Source organism: Notechis scutatus, chromosome 12 (genome assembly GCF_049901735.1).
Source record: "Notechis scutatus isolate UNSWTSFEM ecotype Mainland chromosome 12, rNotScu1.2, whole genome shotgun sequence".
NCBI lineage: Eukaryota > Metazoa > Chordata > Lepidosauria > Squamata > Elapidae > Notechis > Notechis scutatus.
Window position 1 is genome coordinate 16247425 of NC_142020.1, and position 17285 is coordinate 16264709.

Sequence of the window (17285 nt, forward strand, 5' to 3'; positions counted from 1 at the left end):
AAGAAGAGCTCAGCGCATGTCAGAGACCTTCCAGAAGGCTGCTGGTGGTGTCGGGTCAGAACGTCTAACGGATGTCCTTCAGATATGGTGGGTCAGTCGTAGGAAGACACATATGCCTCTGTGTTTCTTCATCGTTTTGGACCCTGCCAGCATGAAGGGTCTTCATGGTGTGAGGTCCTTTTCCCAGAGGGTTCTTCTGTCCTCACTGCTGATGCACCCAGTGAGGCCCCGCCTGCAGAAGGGCCCCGCGTGTCACTCAGGTTCCAGGATTCCTCCTGAATTCCTTGGGAAGGGAGGCCCCAGGTGAAGCATCTTTCTCTCACCTTCCTAGCGTGCCTGAAGACTACCGATGTGGGAAGGCCCTTGGGCCAGTGGAGTCTCTTCAGGAACATCCTCAAGACTCAGCCAAAATCCTCATCGGATACAGCAGAGGCCTGATGGTCCTGTGGGACAGAAGCTCAAGAGAAGTTCATCATCTTTTCTTGGGCAACCAGGTAGGTGGCTTGGCTGGGCTGGACGGAGTCTTCCTCACGCCGGATTCCTAGCTGCCTCTCTTTTTGCAGGAAGTTTTCCAAAGTTAGGTGGGACGGAGCTAAGGAATCTCTCCTGCCAGCCGAGGAGCTGAAACAGGCCATTAGGGGAGATTAGCGGGAGTTAAAGGGAACAGGGGGAAGGGCCTTCACAGATTACCCACGATTAGAAGCCGATCCCTTCGGGTAACCAGGCTTAAAAGTCTGCAGTGGCTCCAGGGACCCAGTAGGGGGCTCTCGAAATGTCTTGTAGCCAAACAACCTTGACTGGCAGGTCTCCTTTCAGCCTCTTTTTCTTCCCTGTGCCCAAGGCTTGATGGCTTAGCTTGGGTCTGCGGCTTTTTTGCAGCAACTGGAAAGTGTCAGCTGGGAGCGGAGTGGCCGGACGCTGGTCAGTTCTCACAGCGATGGGGGCTACGCCTTGTGGTCGATGGCAATCGGTTCGCCCAAGACCCTGCAGCCCACAACTTCCACCGTCCCTTATGGTGAGGCTCATCTGGGGTCCCTTGGAGGAGGAGGAGGAGGGTTGGATCTGGAGGCCTTGATCTCCTGTCCCAAAGCCCAGAAGATCAGCCTACCTACAGGTCACCAAGCAGAGGGAGGATCTCAGGCCTAGAGAAACTGAGGGCCAACATTTAGCCATTGTGGGAGCTAAATTATGCCCGCTGGACAGAGATTTCCACTGCCCTCCAAAGCTCCTCATTTCTCCCCTGCTCCTTCTACTCAGTGAATGTAAGGATTTCGTTGATGGTCCAGAGCGATCCTGGGCTCAGCATGGCTACTGTTCCATGTAGAGGTGGACCCTCAGAACTTTTCTCCGCTCTGCTCCCCGCTGATTTCAGCACAAACTCCTTCAAATAAGGCACCCACCCTCCTCTCCCCCTCTGCCAGCTGTCCACCTCCCAATTCCCCGTTGCTGGCTGGGGAATTCTGGGAATCGAACATCAGAGATCTCGACGGCCGAGGTTGAGGAGGACCGAAATAAGGGCTTTCCATGAGGACCAGCGCCTTTTCGAGGGGCGGGAAGTTTTCCTCGTTCCTCGGATGCCGATCAACCTCTGCCTTCTTCCCTTCCAGGTCCTTTCCCATGTAAAGCCATCACCAAAGTCCTGTGGCAGAACTGCGACTCGGGGTGCGTTGCGTTTGAGTTGTCTCTCTCCCCGCCGGCTTTTCTCCTCTCCCGTCTCCGATCTTCGCTTTCCTTCCTTGTAGAATGGCCTTTCACTTCCAGGCTGTCCGCTGGTGCTCCATTCAAAATCCAAGAAAGAAATACTTAGACTCCTTTAATCAGAGAAAAGATATCTTTTACTGGAAATCAAGTGGTAGCAACAAAAGAATTCTGAATCTGAAAAAATGGGCGTAAATCACATATACAAAGTAATGGCAATGTTCCCACCCCCAATAGTTCAATTGGCTCATCCAATTAAAAGTTGTGTGGGCATCATGTGGGCATCTCCAGGTGGTGATGAGGCTTCTGTCCGTTGACCTTGACATAGTTTGATAAAGGGTTGCAGCTGCGTAGCAGCATAGAATAGAAACCTAAGCAAGAATCTACCCCCCAGTTTATACAGTTCTGGTTTGCAAAACCTCCAGCTCACTTCCCATAACCATTCCCTCTCCTCCCCGTTACTTATGACGGCGAAAGATGCAAAGCAAAGGGAGAAAATCTTGAAAGGCTGACACAGGCAGACCTTGACTTACGGCCAGTCTCTTTAGCGACCATTGAAGTTACGATGGGCCTTCCTTGGGGCAGCTTACGATCCGGATTCTGAGTTCTGACGGTCACCCCCTCCTCCCCTCAGCCCAGTCACGTGGCAGTTTTATGGGTTTTTAACCAAAAAAGAGGTTTTCAGCAAAATGGTGCCCACGGCAATGCCATGATTTGCTTAAAGACCACAGGATTTGTTTGACAAACAGGGGTTCATTAACCACTTCTGCAAAGTATGTATATATATATAGGTCTAGGTGTGTTGGTCTAGATACATATCTGTACCTGTGAAAATCTACGAATATATATATATATATATATATATATATATATATATATATATATATATATATATGTATATATATATATATATATATATATATATATATATATATATATATATATATATATATATATATATATATATATATATATATATATATATATATGTATATATATATATATGTATATATATATATATGTATATATATATATATATATATGTATGTATGTATGTATGTATGTATGTATGTATGTATGTACGTATGTACATATGTATATATGTATGTATATATACCATAAAATCAGATTGATCAGGCGACCAGCCCATTTTAAAACCATCGTGACTTAATTAATGGCCACAATGAGCAGGCTTTGCTATGGTCGTAAATTGAGAACTGCCGGCATCCTGCAAATTTCTGCAGCCGTCTTTGGGGAGGGCAGAACAAGGAAGCGCTGCACCCCCGAATGACTGACCTCTGCTTCCTCCTCTTCTCCGAAGGGGCCACTTCATCATCTTCAGCGGAGGGATGCCCCGGGCCAGTTATGGGGACAGGCACTGTGTGTCCATCCTGCAGGGCCAGACCTTGGTGACACTGGACTTCACCTCGCGGGTGATTGACTTCTTCACGGTGGGCAGCCTAGAGGCAGAGGAGGGTACGTAGAACGGCTGGCCGGGGGATCCTGGGAGTTGAAGTCCACAGGTCTTCCAAGTTTGCAAGGTTGGATGCCCCTGATTTAAACTCTGCACTTTGGACAAGTCCCTGTCGCTCTTCGTCAGGAGCGTTTTGCAGGTTTTCAAAGGGAGACCTCTGGTGTGGTCCATCGGCAGACGGCAGTGGAATCGGACAGTGGGGAAGAACGGGGACCAGTCAGGGAGTCTGGAGAGGACTCGGATGAGGGTCCTGTGTCCGATGCAGAGATGGGGCCAGGACCATCTGGGAGTGGGGTGCTGCCTCCAGAGCTTCCGGAGTCTGGCAGCAGCAAGGCAGAGGAATAAGGGGAGCCTGTTCCCAGAGCCCTTTTGCGCAGAGCTGCTAGAAGGCGAGAGCAGCTGAAGCAGAAGGGGAGTAAGGTTGGGAGGTGATTGCCCCTCCCCTAAGGGATAAAAATCAGGCCAAGGTGACAAAACCTTTGCAGGAAGCAAAGTAGTTTGATCAGTTCTGAGTCCTCCTTGAAGCTCTTTGTACTTCGGTTAGTTTTTTTCTTGTACTTCAGTTGGTTTTTTTTTTCTAGTTAATTTGATACTTCTATTTTGGCAGCACTTCACGGAACTGAAAGGGGTGTGCTTATCTTGGGGAACTGTTTAAGATTAGTTCCGGCTGGGAATGAAAACGATTCCCAGCGTTGCAATAAAATAGGTTTTGTTTTTAAAACAAAGTTTGTGAATAATTACGGTTTACCAAGCCTGAGTCAGAACAGCCTCCTCCTCCTCCTTCCACCAGGCTCTTCTTCTCTCCTGGCTGTCAGTTTTGTCAATCCTCCCCCCCCCCCCGCCCTTCCTCTGACCCAACCTGGTCTCCCTGCCCTGAGAAGCCTCACTGACAGGTGGTGTGTTTTATCGGCTGGTTCCCAGAATCTGACAACCCAGCCGCCTTGGTGGTTCTGGTGGAAGAAGAGTTGGTGGTGATTGATCTGCAGACGCCGGGCTGGCCCACCATCCCCTCGCCCTACCTGGCCCCTCTCCACTCCTCGGCCATCACCTGCTCCTACCACATCTCCAACGTGCCCCTCAAGTTGTGGGAGAGGATCATCTGCGCCGGTGAACAGCAGAACCCCCGCCTTTCCTCGGTGGTGAGTTGGGGGAAGGGGGCTCGTTTACCTCCGGGGTCAAAAGGGGGGAAGGAGCCTCTCTGCCAAACCCAGAGCTTGGGGGGAGGGGGCCTGGTTGGTGGGGGAGGAGGGGCCTGGCCAGAAGCGGCCGACCCTCCCACTCCATCTTCGGCGTGGGGGATTCTCTTAAGGTTTTGTGGTGCGTGGACCACATGGACGTGAGCCAAAGCAAGCTGTGTGTGTGTGTGTTTGTGCCCTAAACAGCCTTGGCCCATCGATGGAGGGCGGCCTCTGGCTCAGGAACCCACCCAGAGGGGGCTGCTCTTGACCGGGTAAGTGGCCATCCTCACGGTTGCCAGCAGCTGCTGCAGAAGGTCCCTCGCAGGAGGGCGCTTGGCCAGGTGGCCAGGATGCCAGCAAAGCCCTTGAGGGTTTGGGGGAGGGGGGAGAGCATGGTCAGGGGGTGGAGCCAAAGACCGGGTGGGGGGCAGTTTTTGTGCTAGGAAAGGCCTGCGATGGAAGGGTGGCCTGAAGTCCTGGTGGGGTCCTAGAGAGGGAGAGAAAGAGCTGTCACAGGCAGACCTCGACTTACAAAAGTTCATTCCGTGACCACTTGAAGTTACAACGGCACTGTAAAAAGGGGCTTAGGACCATTTTTCATACTTATGACGGTTTGCAGCATCCTGGGGTCACGGGATCCCCTTTGTCAACCTCCTGACAAGCCAAGTCAACAGGGAAGCCGACTCACTGAAAGACCATGTGATTAAGCTAACAGCTGTGGCGATCCACTGAACAAACGTGGCGAGAAAAGTCTTAAAAACGGGCCAAAACTCACTGAACAAATGTCTCACTTAACAACATAAACGTTGGGCTCAATTATGGTCATAAGTTGAGGACTACCTATGTAATCCCCCTTGGGAGGTGTCAGGTGGAGGGTCTCTGAGTTGGCCAAGCCAGGAGGAGGCCAAGGAGGAGGCGACGGTGGAGGAATGCTACTCCTGAGTGGAGAAGTGGAGACCTTGACGCTGTTGGCCGCGAGCAAAGATTAAATTCCTCCTGCGAGTCATAAAAGAGCCCAAACAGGTTGCGGCTGTGGAGCGGTTGCCAGAACGGGCCCCGGCACCCTTCCACTGCTGCCTTTCCCCTCCCCAGGCACGAAGATGGCACGGTGCGCTTCTGGGACGCTTCTGGAGTGTCCCTCAAGCCGCTCTTCAAGCTGGGCACGGCCAACATCTTCCAGATGGACTGTGACCACAACGACAGCTTGAACCAATCCTACGAGGAGGAATGGCCCCCCTTCCGGAAGGTGCTGGCAAACCCCGGGTTCAATTGCTTCCCGTTTGTGCGGGGTGGGGAGGAGGAGGGAAGCCCCTGGCTACGAAATCATTGGGGGTGCGGTGGATGGTCCAGCCCTGGGCAGGTCTTGCTGAAGTCTATCACCAGTGGGCTCCTGGGAGGTGTCGTTTGGCGGCATCTGGAGGCCCATCCTTGGCCCAGAAGGTCTCTGTTGATGATGATGGAGTCAGAAGGTCCATCTTTGGACTCTCTACCTGCAAGGAAGGCCGTGTCTGTTTTCTGTGTGCAGGATCTGACTTTGTTTTTTTCTTCCACCTCTTTGGGGACAACCTACTACCTTCATCCAGGTTGGCTGCTTTGACCCTTACAGTGACGACCCCCGGCTGGGTGTCCAGAAAATCGCCTTGTGCAAATACACGGCTAAGATGGTGGTTGCTGGCACGGCAGGGCAGGTAACAGTTGTGGTGCATCTGGGTTTTTTTTGGGGGGGGGTGTTCCTCCACAATCCAGCCTTTCCTGTCCAGAAACCTGTAGCTCCTTCTTCACCATCCTAAGCGCCACTAGTGGCCTTCTCAAGTCAGATGGAGAAGACTTGGAAATAATAGAAGACAGAAATCACAGATTGGGGGTAGTGGTTGAAGTTTGGGAGAAGATGGAGAAGTTACTTGATGGAGCCTTGTGGGTATTTGGTGGAGGTACTATCAGAAGAAGAGAAGAAAGTGTGATGGAGTTATTTAAGGGCGAACAAGATCTGTGATGCCTCAGAAATTAGGCACAAGAAGAGAGAACGGTGGAGTTGCTTGAAGTATCGGAGCTCACAAGGAGCCTTAAGGGCCATAGCCATTGAATCATAGGGCTGAAAGGACCTTTGGAGGTCGTCTAGTCCAACCCCCTGTCCGAGGGAGGAGTCCTAATCCTGGAAAGAGAACTTGAGTTGTGTCAACGTGTGAATATAATTGTGTTCAGGTTCACAAATCTTGGTCAACTCCAGAGTGAATCGGCGTCCAGGACTTATCTGTGGTTCTTCTCTCTTTGGCAGGTGCTGGTGATGGAGTTTAACGATGAGAAGTCCGAACACATGGTCAACATCGCTGTGGTGGACCTACTCCAAGACCGCGAAGGCTTCACGTGGAAGGGGCACGACCGGCTGCCCCCAAGAATGGCGCCCTCTCCTTCGCCCCTGGCTTCCAGCCCAGCGTCCTCCTGCAGTGCCTGCCCCCCGCAGCTGTCACGGCTGTCACCCTGCACTCAGAATGGAACCTGGTGGCCTTTGGAACCAGCCACGGCTTTGGCCTCTATGACTACTACCGCCGGAACCCTGTGCTGGCCAGGTAGAGAGACCTCTGCCGGGGGCGCATCTTTGGGACTCCAGAAAAGGAGTCGACCCCCCGCCCCTCGGATTCGTGTCCGCAGCTGAAGGCCTGCTGATCGTGACGGTTGATGATGGAGTGTTCCCTTTTGACAGGTGCACCCTGCACCCCAACGATTCTCTCGCAATGGAGGGCCCCCTCTCGCGGGTGAAGTCCCTGAAAAAGTCCCTGCGCCAGTCCTTCCGTAGGATCCGCAAGAGCCGCGTGTCGGGCAAGAAGAGAGTCACGGCCAGTAGCCCCTCCAGTAAGGTAAGCAGAAGGAGAAGAAGGGTGGAGGGATGCTGGCTGGGGAATTCTGGGAGTTGAAGTCCACCTATCCTCCAACCTGCTGAGGTTGAGAAACGCTGCTGTACCACCTTAAAGTTTAAAAAGGTCAGTATGGACGTCTGTGGTGGCCCATCTTCTCTCCTCTACTATTTGGGGGGTTTCTCCATTTAACCTTCCTCAGGAAGTTTTGGAGAAGATGAAGTTAACTTCTTCCCCCACCCCAAATGCCATGGAGGGAAGAGGGACGGACACTGTACTCGGCTCAACTGAAGGACTCGCCATCATTTGAAGGAAGAAGGAAATGGAGGAGGCCTTTTCGTGGATGGAGAACTTGGTCTCCTGTCCTAGAGGGTGGCCTGGATCCGGGCCTTGCCTCACCTGCTTCTCCTCCTACCCCACCAGGTACAGGAAGCCAATGCCCACCTCGCTGAGCAACCTGGTCCCCACGAGGTGGAGATGGCCCCCGTCCAGCGGCGGATCGAGCCTCGTTCAGCGGACGATTCACTGTCCGGGGTTGTGCGTTGCCTCTATTTTGCGGATACCTTCCTCCGAGATGGTAAGGAAGGGACCCCGATGGAAGACGGTGACCCCCCCAAGGGAAAAATGTCCTCCACGAAGTAGTTAGTGTAGACGGAGGGAGACGTGGCCCAATTTAGACTCCCGAGCAGAGTCCCAGGGGCTTCGCGGGTTGTGAGGGATGGGAACTGTGGTGCGTTGCTTGCAGAGAGGCTGGGGAGGGGGCCACAGGGCAGCCCCTCAGGGTCTCCTCCTGTCTTTCTGCAGCTGCACATCATGGACCCACCATGTGGGCCGGCACCAACTCGGGCTCGGTCTTTGCCTACGCCATGGAGGTCCCTTCCCAGGAGAAGTTTTCAGAGCGCTCGGTGGAGGCGGTCTTGGGCAAGGAAATCCAGCTCATGCACCGGGCCCCGGTGGTCTCGATTGCCGTCCTGGACGGCCGAGGGAACCTCTGCCGGAACCCTACGAGGTCTCTCGGGACCTGGCCAAGGCCCCCGACATGCAGGGCAGCCACTCGGTGCTCATCGCTTCCGAAGAGCAGTTCAAGGTAACTCCCGGGCGAGGGGGGAACGTCTAGATGTTCTCGGTGGAGCCTCGTTGTCTTGTGTTGCATCTCAGTAGCCTTGCCGTGCTTTCTTACTGTGACAATAGAGTGTAAAAGGGCTCCACAAGGGAGTGGCCATTCAGAGGGAGGACGGGAAGCATTTCCCTCCCTCTGAACTGGGTTTTTTCTGCTACAGGGAGTCCTCGAATTACAGAATTGGGACCAGAATTTCCATCGCTAAGCAAGGCAGTTTATTAAGCGAGTCACACCTGATTTTATGGCCCTTTTTTGGCCGGGGTTTTTAAGCAAATCGCAGCACTTGTTAAGTGAATCACCTGGTCATGAAGCAAATCCAGATTGGCTTATCCGAAGATGGCTGGGAAGGTCTTGTGACCTTGGAATTCTGCAACATGCGCAGTACATGCCAGTTGCCAAGCATCCACGTTTTGATCATGTGACCGTAAGGATGCCATGACGGTCATCGGTCACTTTTTTCAGTGCTGCTGTAATTTCAAACGGCCACTAAATGAATCCTAGTCCAAGGACTACCTGCGTTGTAGAATAATTTCCTTCTCTGCTGAACCGATTATCCAGATCAGGGGTCCCCAAACTTGGCCGCTTTAAGACTTGTGGACTTCCACTCCCAGAATTCTCCAGCCAGCTGGCTGGCTGGAGAATTCTGGGAGTCGAAGTCCACAAGTCTTAAAGTGGCCAAGCTTGGAGACTTCTGGCGCAGATCAATGTGGCCACTGGTCATCATGGCCGACGTCCAAGAAGAAGCAAACTTAAATCCACCCTCCTCTTCCTCCTCCTCTCCCCGGATTTCAGGTCTTCACCCTCCCCAAAGTCAGCGCCAAAACCAAATTCAAGCTGACGGCCCATGAGGGCTGCCGCGTCCGTAAAGTGGGCCTGATGAGTTTTGCCAGCGCCACTTGTGACGACTATTCGGAGAATGGGCTGGCCTGCCTCACCAACCTGGGCGACCTCCACGTCTTCACGGTGCCCAGCCTGAGGCCGCAGGTCCACTACGACTGCATCCGGAAGGAGGACATCAGCGGCATCGCCTCCTGCGTCTTCACCAAGTACGGCCAAGGTGAGCCGGGGGTGGCAGGTGCCCTGGGAGGTGGATGGGGCTAAGGGGGCGAACGCCTGAAGGCCTCGAGGCACCCGGGCACAGCTTCAACCAGACGGTTTTTGTGGGTCGCTTTTTGAAAACGTCTGAAAATGTTTTTTGACGGCAGCAAGAATTGTATTTACACAACTGTGATGACCCCAAGGGGCGTGGCACAAAGGCAACACAGTCAAATAAGCAAGAAGAGTCCCTTTGATGCCACCAACTTTGCCCCCAATGTCCAGGTTACCTTCAGCTGGGGAAAAAACTCTTCCAATAACAGTCTTTAAGTGGAGGAAATTCAGTCTGAAAACAAAGTACATACAAACTGTAAATAAAAATCCACACAAACCATGTTGCAGTAATTAACTTGACAGGACAGGACAGAAGGAATTGCAGATTTGAAAGGCCAACAAAACACACACAGCTGGGAAGACATCAGGAACCCAGATAAGCCTCAACAATACCAGATAAATTCATGATTTGCTCCCAACAACTTGCTGTGCGCAGCTTCCCTTTTTACACACTGTGTTCCCAGCTGCAGCTAATGAAGGGAATCGGGGCCTTTTCCTCCCCCGTAAGCCACGCAACCCACGTTGCTCCCTTCTCCGTTCCTCCCTGCGTGCCCTAGGATGAAGAGGGGGTCTTCCTGGGTCTGGGTCTTCCTCCTCCCTCTCCCTTGCTCTATCTCTCCCCTGTTCTGCCTAGCCAGACTGTGCCCTTCCACAGTTTCTTCCACAGCCAGCGGAGCCACACTCCCACTCCCTGACAGCGGCTCCCCCTCCAAATCAGATTCTGACAGGGGCATGACGCAACATCGGAAGAATGAGGAAATTCCTTCAGATGAAAATATAATCAAAAAAAATATTAGACTGTGCAGAAGTGGATGGGTTAACTGTTTATTAAATACTTACATATGTTAGAAAAAGAAAAAAAGGAAAGTATCTGAAATGATGGGCAGAGCAAGAGGGAGATGCCCAGAGGATTGACAAGGGCGCTTTGGGGAGAGATTCCAGCTGCAGATCATTCAGAGGTGGAAATGTCTACCTCCAGATGTGCTGGTGGCTTTAAGCTTATTTATTGATCCAATTTCTTCACTGAAGTGGTTGACAAATGACGTAATAAAGGAAGATCGAAACATGTCTTAAAAGCACAGGTAAAACTCAAGTGACGAACAAGGCTAAAATTTACAAGGTACAAGTAAGAATTAAAAAACTGTGAAGAATTGATTTCAAAAACCCTGCAAGGCTCAGATGAACAAGGCAAATCCTCTTGAGATGCTGGCCGTCGTTGAATGAGGACCGGATGGGCTACTGAAGGGAGAGGAGTTAACCAGCAGCCAAACTGAGCCTCCTTGGCTGGAAGAAGTTTATCTTTATGGATCAGGGGCTGCCAGATGCAAAGTGGGTGAGGGAAGAGGTCATTCCCAGACTTTTGAGTTGCTGTGAATATTTGTGGGCAGAGAGACCTGCAAGCGGAAATCTCTTTCATCTTCCTTTTGCAGGCTTCTATCTGATCTCTCCGTCAGAATTCGAACGCTTCTCCTTGAGCACTAGAAGCATCACCGAGCCACTGTGTGTGCTGGAGACAAGCCGCACCCACGACAGCCTTTCTCCAGGGTGAGGGAACCCGCCTGGCATCGCCGTGGCTTTGCAAGTCCAGCTGAGCCTCTCTGGGGGGAGGTGGAGGTTTGGTGCAGAAGGATCTCTGCCAAGGCAAAGCGCTGGCAAGGTTAAACCCCAAAGGTTGTACAGCTGGCACATTTCTCACTACTCACGAGGCAGGAGGTATCCCCCAAAACAGCTTTGCACTTAATAACTGAACTCAAAGAAACAGGGCTAGTAGATTGTTGGGCTTCAAAGTCAAGCTGTAACTGGATGCATTTTGTGGAAGATTGAAAGAAAAAACAACCCAGGTGGGATGGGGGCTTGATTTGCCATCTGTCCCACTTTGTGACGGCTGCAGTCCACACCCGGAGGGCAATTCTGCTGGATGTGGGGTGGGAGCCATCCAGGTTAGGACCCTAAAACAGGGAGAGGTTTAAAGCCGGCCGCGTCCCACCTCACAGCTTCAAGCAGGGAAATTCACAAGGTCCAAAAAGCGGAATGGTGGCCGTGATGCGGGGATCACAACCCCGCCTGCTTTGTTGTGTGTCTCACATTGCGAGAAATGCATTTCATAGCTGCTCTTTCCTTCTTTTATTACAGAAATAACTTCACAGCAACACCAAAACTAAGCCAGGCCAACGGGATGCATGTTTTACAAGGATCAGAGGCTAATCATTCCCCTGCAAGCAACGATCGTAAGGAAAACACCTTTCCAGATATTTGGGCAGACTGGCAAGTCAGACTGGTGTGAGACTTCCATGGCATTGGGGTCCAAGTTGTTTGCAGGAGTGTGTGTGTGTGTGTGTGTGTGTGTTTTCAAAGCTGGTTCAGCCTTAGTTGGGCAGTCTGAAGTCTCTGCAAACTCTTGGTTTTGTCATAACTTTTGATAAAATGAAATCTTGGCCTATTTATTTGTCTCAATGAAAGAATCTCTGCGGCTGAGGGCTGAACTGTGGAGTTCTTGGTACCCCCTAAAGCAGAGCCCCCCAAACTTGGCAACTTTAACACTTGTGGACTTCAACTCCCAGAATTCTCCAGCCAGCAGAGCTGGGAGTTGAAGTCCACAAGTCTTAAAGTTGCCAAGTTTTGGGGGGCCCTGCCCTAAAGTTTGCTTGCAGATGTTTCATTCCCTGCCTGGCTGACCTTGAATGTTGGTCTGCCTCCCTGAGAAAAATCACTCTACAGTTTTGCATGTTTTAAAGATAATTTCAGGAAGTCTTGAAGGAAATTCCAGGACTCTCTTGATAAAATAAAAGGGGTTTGTTTTTCCCTCCCTCTGCCTCGGAAATATCCTTTTAGTTTGCATTCATGGCATTCAGAAAGTTTTGAGGGAAGTTTTACAATGGATCCAGTCCCAAAGATTGAAGTGTTTTAAAGACAGAGAAGGCTAAATTTGAATTCTGGATGTTTATTCCAACATTGCAAAGTTCTCCTTTTCTACTTTCAGGGTCTCCTGAAGACCACCCAGCATTGTTTGCCTCAACGCCGGTTGACTCCCCTGACAGCAGCATTGACACCCCCTTAAATACCACGGGAGACATTACAGTCGAAGAAGTGAAGGATTACTTGGCGTAAGTCTCTGTCCTTGGGTAGCAACCTGGAGGTAAAAACATGCCTGCCACCTCTGCAGAGGACCAACTAGTCTAGAGGCAACCTTTACAGAGTTGGAAGGGACCTGTTCAGAGTATTGCAGCGTAAATTCAGCGCCAGAAAAGTAAACAAAGATGGCCGAGGTTTCATTTAACTTCTTTATAAACCTAAAGTAAATTTTACAATACCAGTTGTAGATTTCTCCAACATGGAGCAAACTCAAACAGAAGCAGACTGTTACAAGCAACTCAACTTCAGCACACAAGCAAGCAAGTTAATTTCGCTTTCACTTTAGAGCTGAGCACAGAAGAGAGATAAACCAAGGCCAGATTCTCTCTTTAAGTTTCAGCCCTCAATTCAGCTCTCATTGGCTGACCTTGTTACTCAGCTCTGTTCCAGTTCATGCATAGACTCTGACAGGACCTTGGAGATCTTCTAGTCCAACCCCTTGCTCAGGCAGATTGGTGGTCCAAGCTCTTCTTCAAAAGCCCCAGTGATGAAGAACCCACAACTTCCAGAGGCAAATTGTTCCACTGATTAATTGTTCTCACTGTCAAGAAATTCCTCCTTAGTTCCAGTTTGTTCTTGCTTAGTTTCCACCCGTTGCTTCTTGTCCTGCCTTCAGGTGCTTTGGAGAAGAGCTTGACTCCCTCTTCTTTGGGGCAGCCCCTGAGATATTGGAAGGCTGCTATCATGCCTCCCCTGGTCCTTCTTTTCATTAAACTGGACCTGTCCAATTCCAGCAACCGTTCTTTCTACGTTTTATCCCCCAGCCCCGTAATCCTCTTGGTTGCTCTTCTCTGCACTCTTCTCAACATCTTTTTTATGCCGTGGAGACCAAAATGGGATGCAAGAGTCCAAGGGTAGTCTCTCTTACCAAGGCATTATAAAGGTGGCTTCACGTGATCTTGATTAGTTCCCTCTGTTAATGCAACCTAGGCCTGCGCTGGCTTTGTCTGAGTGCCCCTTGGAAATGGGCCATCCTGCTCTGGCCTGGCCCGTCTTGATTGCCTTTCTCGTTCCAGGCCCTCCGAGGAAGCCGAGAGGAACCTGCGGAACATCAGTGAGGAGGAGGCCAGATCTCCAGGGATCCTCATTAAATGAGGCAGGTCCAGGGAAAATGGCTCTTCCTTTTAAAAAACGAAATGAGGGAGGGGCTCAGCTCGTTCTCAGGACCGCCTGGGCAAGTTCTGAGGGAGGGCAAGATGGCATTGGGGCAGGAGGGTCTGTGGCAGCCGAACAAAGATTGCAGAAAAGAAAGGAACTCCCTCCGGCAGGTAGTCCTCGATTCATAACAGCTCATTTAGTGACCGTTGGAAGCGGAGGTTTCCAACCTGGGCCACATTAAGACTCGTGGACGTCAACTCCCAGCTGTGCTGGCTGAGGAATTCTGGGAGTTGACGTCCACAAGTCTCAATGTGGCCCAGGTTGGGGACCCCGTTTTACCGCATCCCTGAAAAAGGACCGTTTTTACACAACCGTCGCCGCCTCCCCCGGTCATGTGATCAACATTTGGGCGCTTGGCAACTGGCATGTACTGATGACGGTTGCCGTGTCCCGAGGTTCCCTTTTGGGACCTCCTGACAAGCGAAGTCGACGGGAAAGCCCGACTCGCTTAGCAACTGTGTCACTTAGTGAAGAAGTGCAGGGATTCGCTCGGCAACCGTGGCAAGAAAGGTGGCAAAATGGGGCAGAACTCGCTCAAGAAATGTCTCGCTTAGCGATGGACGTTCGGGGCTCGGTCTGGTCATAAGTTGAGGGCAACCTGTGTTGCCATGTGGAATGAGATAGGAAAAGAAATAAAAGGTGCAGTGTCTTTTTCCAGGGCAGCCGGGAAGGAAAGAGAAAAGATGGAGAGAGGGCTGGGTTTGGAGAGGGAGAGGGAGGGGAGGAGAGGAAGAGAGGGAGAGGGAGGGAGAGGGAGAGACTGTGTTCTGTCCAACCTGTTTTAAGGTGCTTACCGCTTCCTTCGCAGGGACCCTGCACCGTCCTACGCGATGCTTGGAGCTTCGGGGCCGAGACTTCTCGCTGTCTTTGCAAGGGGGCTACGGGTCCTCCCTCTCCAGAGGACCCCAGACTCTTCCCTGCCTCCTTTTTTTTTTACAAGGACAAAAAGAGCAGTGATCTTTTTCGGTGATCTTTTTCTAACTCTTGGCCCGGAAGCGGACAGGCGGCATCTCTTCCTGGGTACCTCTCTCTCCAAGTTTGCATTTTTGATAGATGATGAGATATATATATATATATATATATGTAAAAAAAGGAAAAGAGAAAAAAAACAAAACAGAAAAATGTGCCAACGTCCTGGAGGGAACCACTTTCGGAGCGTCTGCTGCTCTTCCATTGCACAGAGACTTGGGGGGACTTTAATAAGCGTTTTCTTTGGAGAAAAAAGCCACTTTGAGGATGACTGGGCTGAGGTCTCCCCCCCTCCTCCCCCCACTAAGAAAGGGATTGGGGTCTTTTGGCCCAGCGGGGCCTCCGGTGGGGGGAAAGGAGCTTTTGATGGACAGAAGACGGAGGGAGGGGATTTGGCTGGGCAGTTCCCTCCACCTGCCTCCTGCTGGACGCGGGAGTGGCTGCCCAGGCTGGGATTCTGCTTGGAACATCCTCGGTCCTCTTCAGAACTCTCCGTTATCGTTGGGCCAACCTCCCTGGGAAAAGTTGTCCTGGATCCAATGACCAATGAAGTATTTTCTGCTCGCTGGCGGGAACTTTTTGAGGCCAAGAGCGGATTTGAGGAAAGCGTTTGGTGACACTGATGGAAAGCAACCTTCCTTCTCTTCCACCGTCATTCCTTCTCCTTCACTATCATTCCTCCTCCCTCCCTCTTAATTTGGAGGGAACGGTTGAAGACTCCCCCACCCCCATTTCTTCGTTACACAAGATTTCTAATTGGGAGTATTTATCCGAGCACAAAGCCGATTCTGTGAAATAGGAAGCCACAGGGCTGCACAAGGAAATGATAGCAGTCCAAGAAATACTATCATACCTTTCTGATATCCTTCACTTTTCCTTCCATTATTTGAACGTTCAACGAGGGGTGGGAAATTCCAAGTCCTTCTATTCACTTTCCTCTCCAAGAATTGGATGGGCAAACAGGAGCAAACCTCTCACCTCCTTCCTAACTGTCTGTGGGCCCAATGTGACTTAAAAGAGTTTTGTAGATTTGGGGTTAATTTAGCAATGCCAAAGTAGCTTCCTCTTTCCGTTCTGAAGTTCCAGTTTCCTGGGGGGTTTTTTTGGGGTGGGGGGGAGATGTTGGGGAGGGAAAGTTAACTGGGTTTGGTACAGAGCTGATGTCTCTCTCTTATCCCAGGAGATGATAGGATGGTAAATAAGTTTGGCTTACGTTTCTGTGCTTCCCTCCCCGCTTTGTCTTTCAACCCGAGAAGGGGCTCCCCGAGTCTAGGAAGTGAAGAGCTTTTGCTGAGCTCAGGATGGGATTTTGGTCTGGGTGCCCTGAAGAATGCAGGGTCTCCTCCATTGAGTGCAGGAAGCAAAAGCCTTGGGACCCCTTGGTGGGCTTCCCTTCTCTTTATCTGGCCAGCTCTGACGAATCTCGGGGTACAGTTCCCCCGACCTCCAGCTTCCCCCATTAGAAATCCTGGCTTTGGCTGCCTGTGCTGAATTTGGCTGAGCCAGCTCCAGTTTTGCCTGATGATCCCAATTTCTGCAGCGGCTGCCGACCCTCACCAGTCCAAGGCACGCTGCATGCCACCACAAAGGTCTTCGTGGGTGTTTTTTTGGGGGGGGTCTTTCCTGCCTTAGAAAACCTCTTGCTGGGATTTTTTGCAAGCCACAGAAAGGACTTTGCAAGAATGAGCTGCGTGTGCCACTGTGCAAAAGCTGCAGCGTTTTTGGGTACGTTGCTGAGATCTTGTCTCCAAAATACGGGGCTTTGGCCCACCAGTCAGTGCTCCCACCCCTCTCCCAACTGCTGCCCAGCATCACGGACCCCTTTCTCTGGGGCGGGGGTAGATTCTTGTCTGCTTCACCTCCATGTTTGCCCGCTGAGGTGGGAAAACTTCTTGTGCCAAAAAGATGAGCCTGTCGCAGGACCTCAAGCTCCGTTTTCTGCTGGGAAGGATTCCTTTTTCTCATGGCTGCTTTTGTGCCAAGAAAACTCCCCTGGAGGGTGGATAAGATGGCGGGGAAGCTAAGAAGTGGGGCCAAAATCTTAAGAAATAAATCCCCCTTTTGGATGTACGTGAGAATTGGGCTCCCCAGTTTTTTTTGGGACCTTTGAAAGTCCACTTGGGTGGAAAGGTACGATTCGATCCTTGCTCTGTGTGTGTGTGTGGGTACCTGACGGGTGTCTGTGTGGGTGTCTGGACGTGTGCCATTGTGAGTCTTTTTTTTTTTTTTTGTGGGAGCCACGGAGGGAGGGCTAGTTTTCCTGTAGAACGTCCTCTTCAGATTCCCCCCCCCTTTTTTTGGTCCAGAGAATGGATTTAGCATTGTTTAGTAATTAATGCAGGTTTTTAATAAAGGAAGAATAAAGCATTTACTATCTAATGCAGCCTCTCCGTGTCTAGTTTCTCACCGCCCCTCGTTGCAGGAAGCAGAGGAAGTGCAGCTTGTAAACATCAAAATACGGACGTTTTCCTGCTACCGGGGCAAGGAGGGGGAAACGCCGTTTAGAGGACTGGCACCTAAGAGGGGAGGAAACCCGCTAAAAACTGGTGGGAGCG

General features: G+C 51.2%; 1 protein-coding gene across 1 annotated transcript in view; it reads left to right on the forward strand.

Moving 5' to 3' along the window:
- LLGL1 (LLGL scribble cell polarity complex component 1) overlaps window positions 1-14686 on the forward strand; it is a 34138-nt gene extending 19452 nt beyond the window's left edge. The window contains 20 exon segments of the mRNA XM_087942296.1: window positions 332-494; window positions 880-1015; window positions 1608-1662; window positions 3020-3174; window positions 4094-4311; window positions 4555-4622; window positions 5443-5596; window positions 5934-6038; window positions 6626-6740; window positions 6743-6917; window positions 7052-7205; window positions 7626-7779; window positions 8007-8186; window positions 8189-8289; window positions 9115-9379; window positions 10902-11016; window positions 11605-11699; window positions 12452-12575; window positions 13620-13703; window positions 14570-14686. Coding sequence (XP_087798422.1) covers window positions 332-494; window positions 880-1015; window positions 1608-1662; window positions 3020-3174; window positions 4094-4311; window positions 4555-4622; window positions 5443-5596; window positions 5934-6038; window positions 6626-6740; window positions 6743-6917; window positions 7052-7205; window positions 7626-7779; window positions 8007-8186; window positions 8189-8289; window positions 9115-9379; window positions 10902-11016; window positions 11605-11699; window positions 12452-12575; window positions 13620-13698 — 2611 coding nt within the window. The 3' untranslated portion in view covers window positions 13699-13703; window positions 14570-14686.
- The last annotated feature ends 2599 nt before the right edge of the window (window positions 14687-17285 follow it).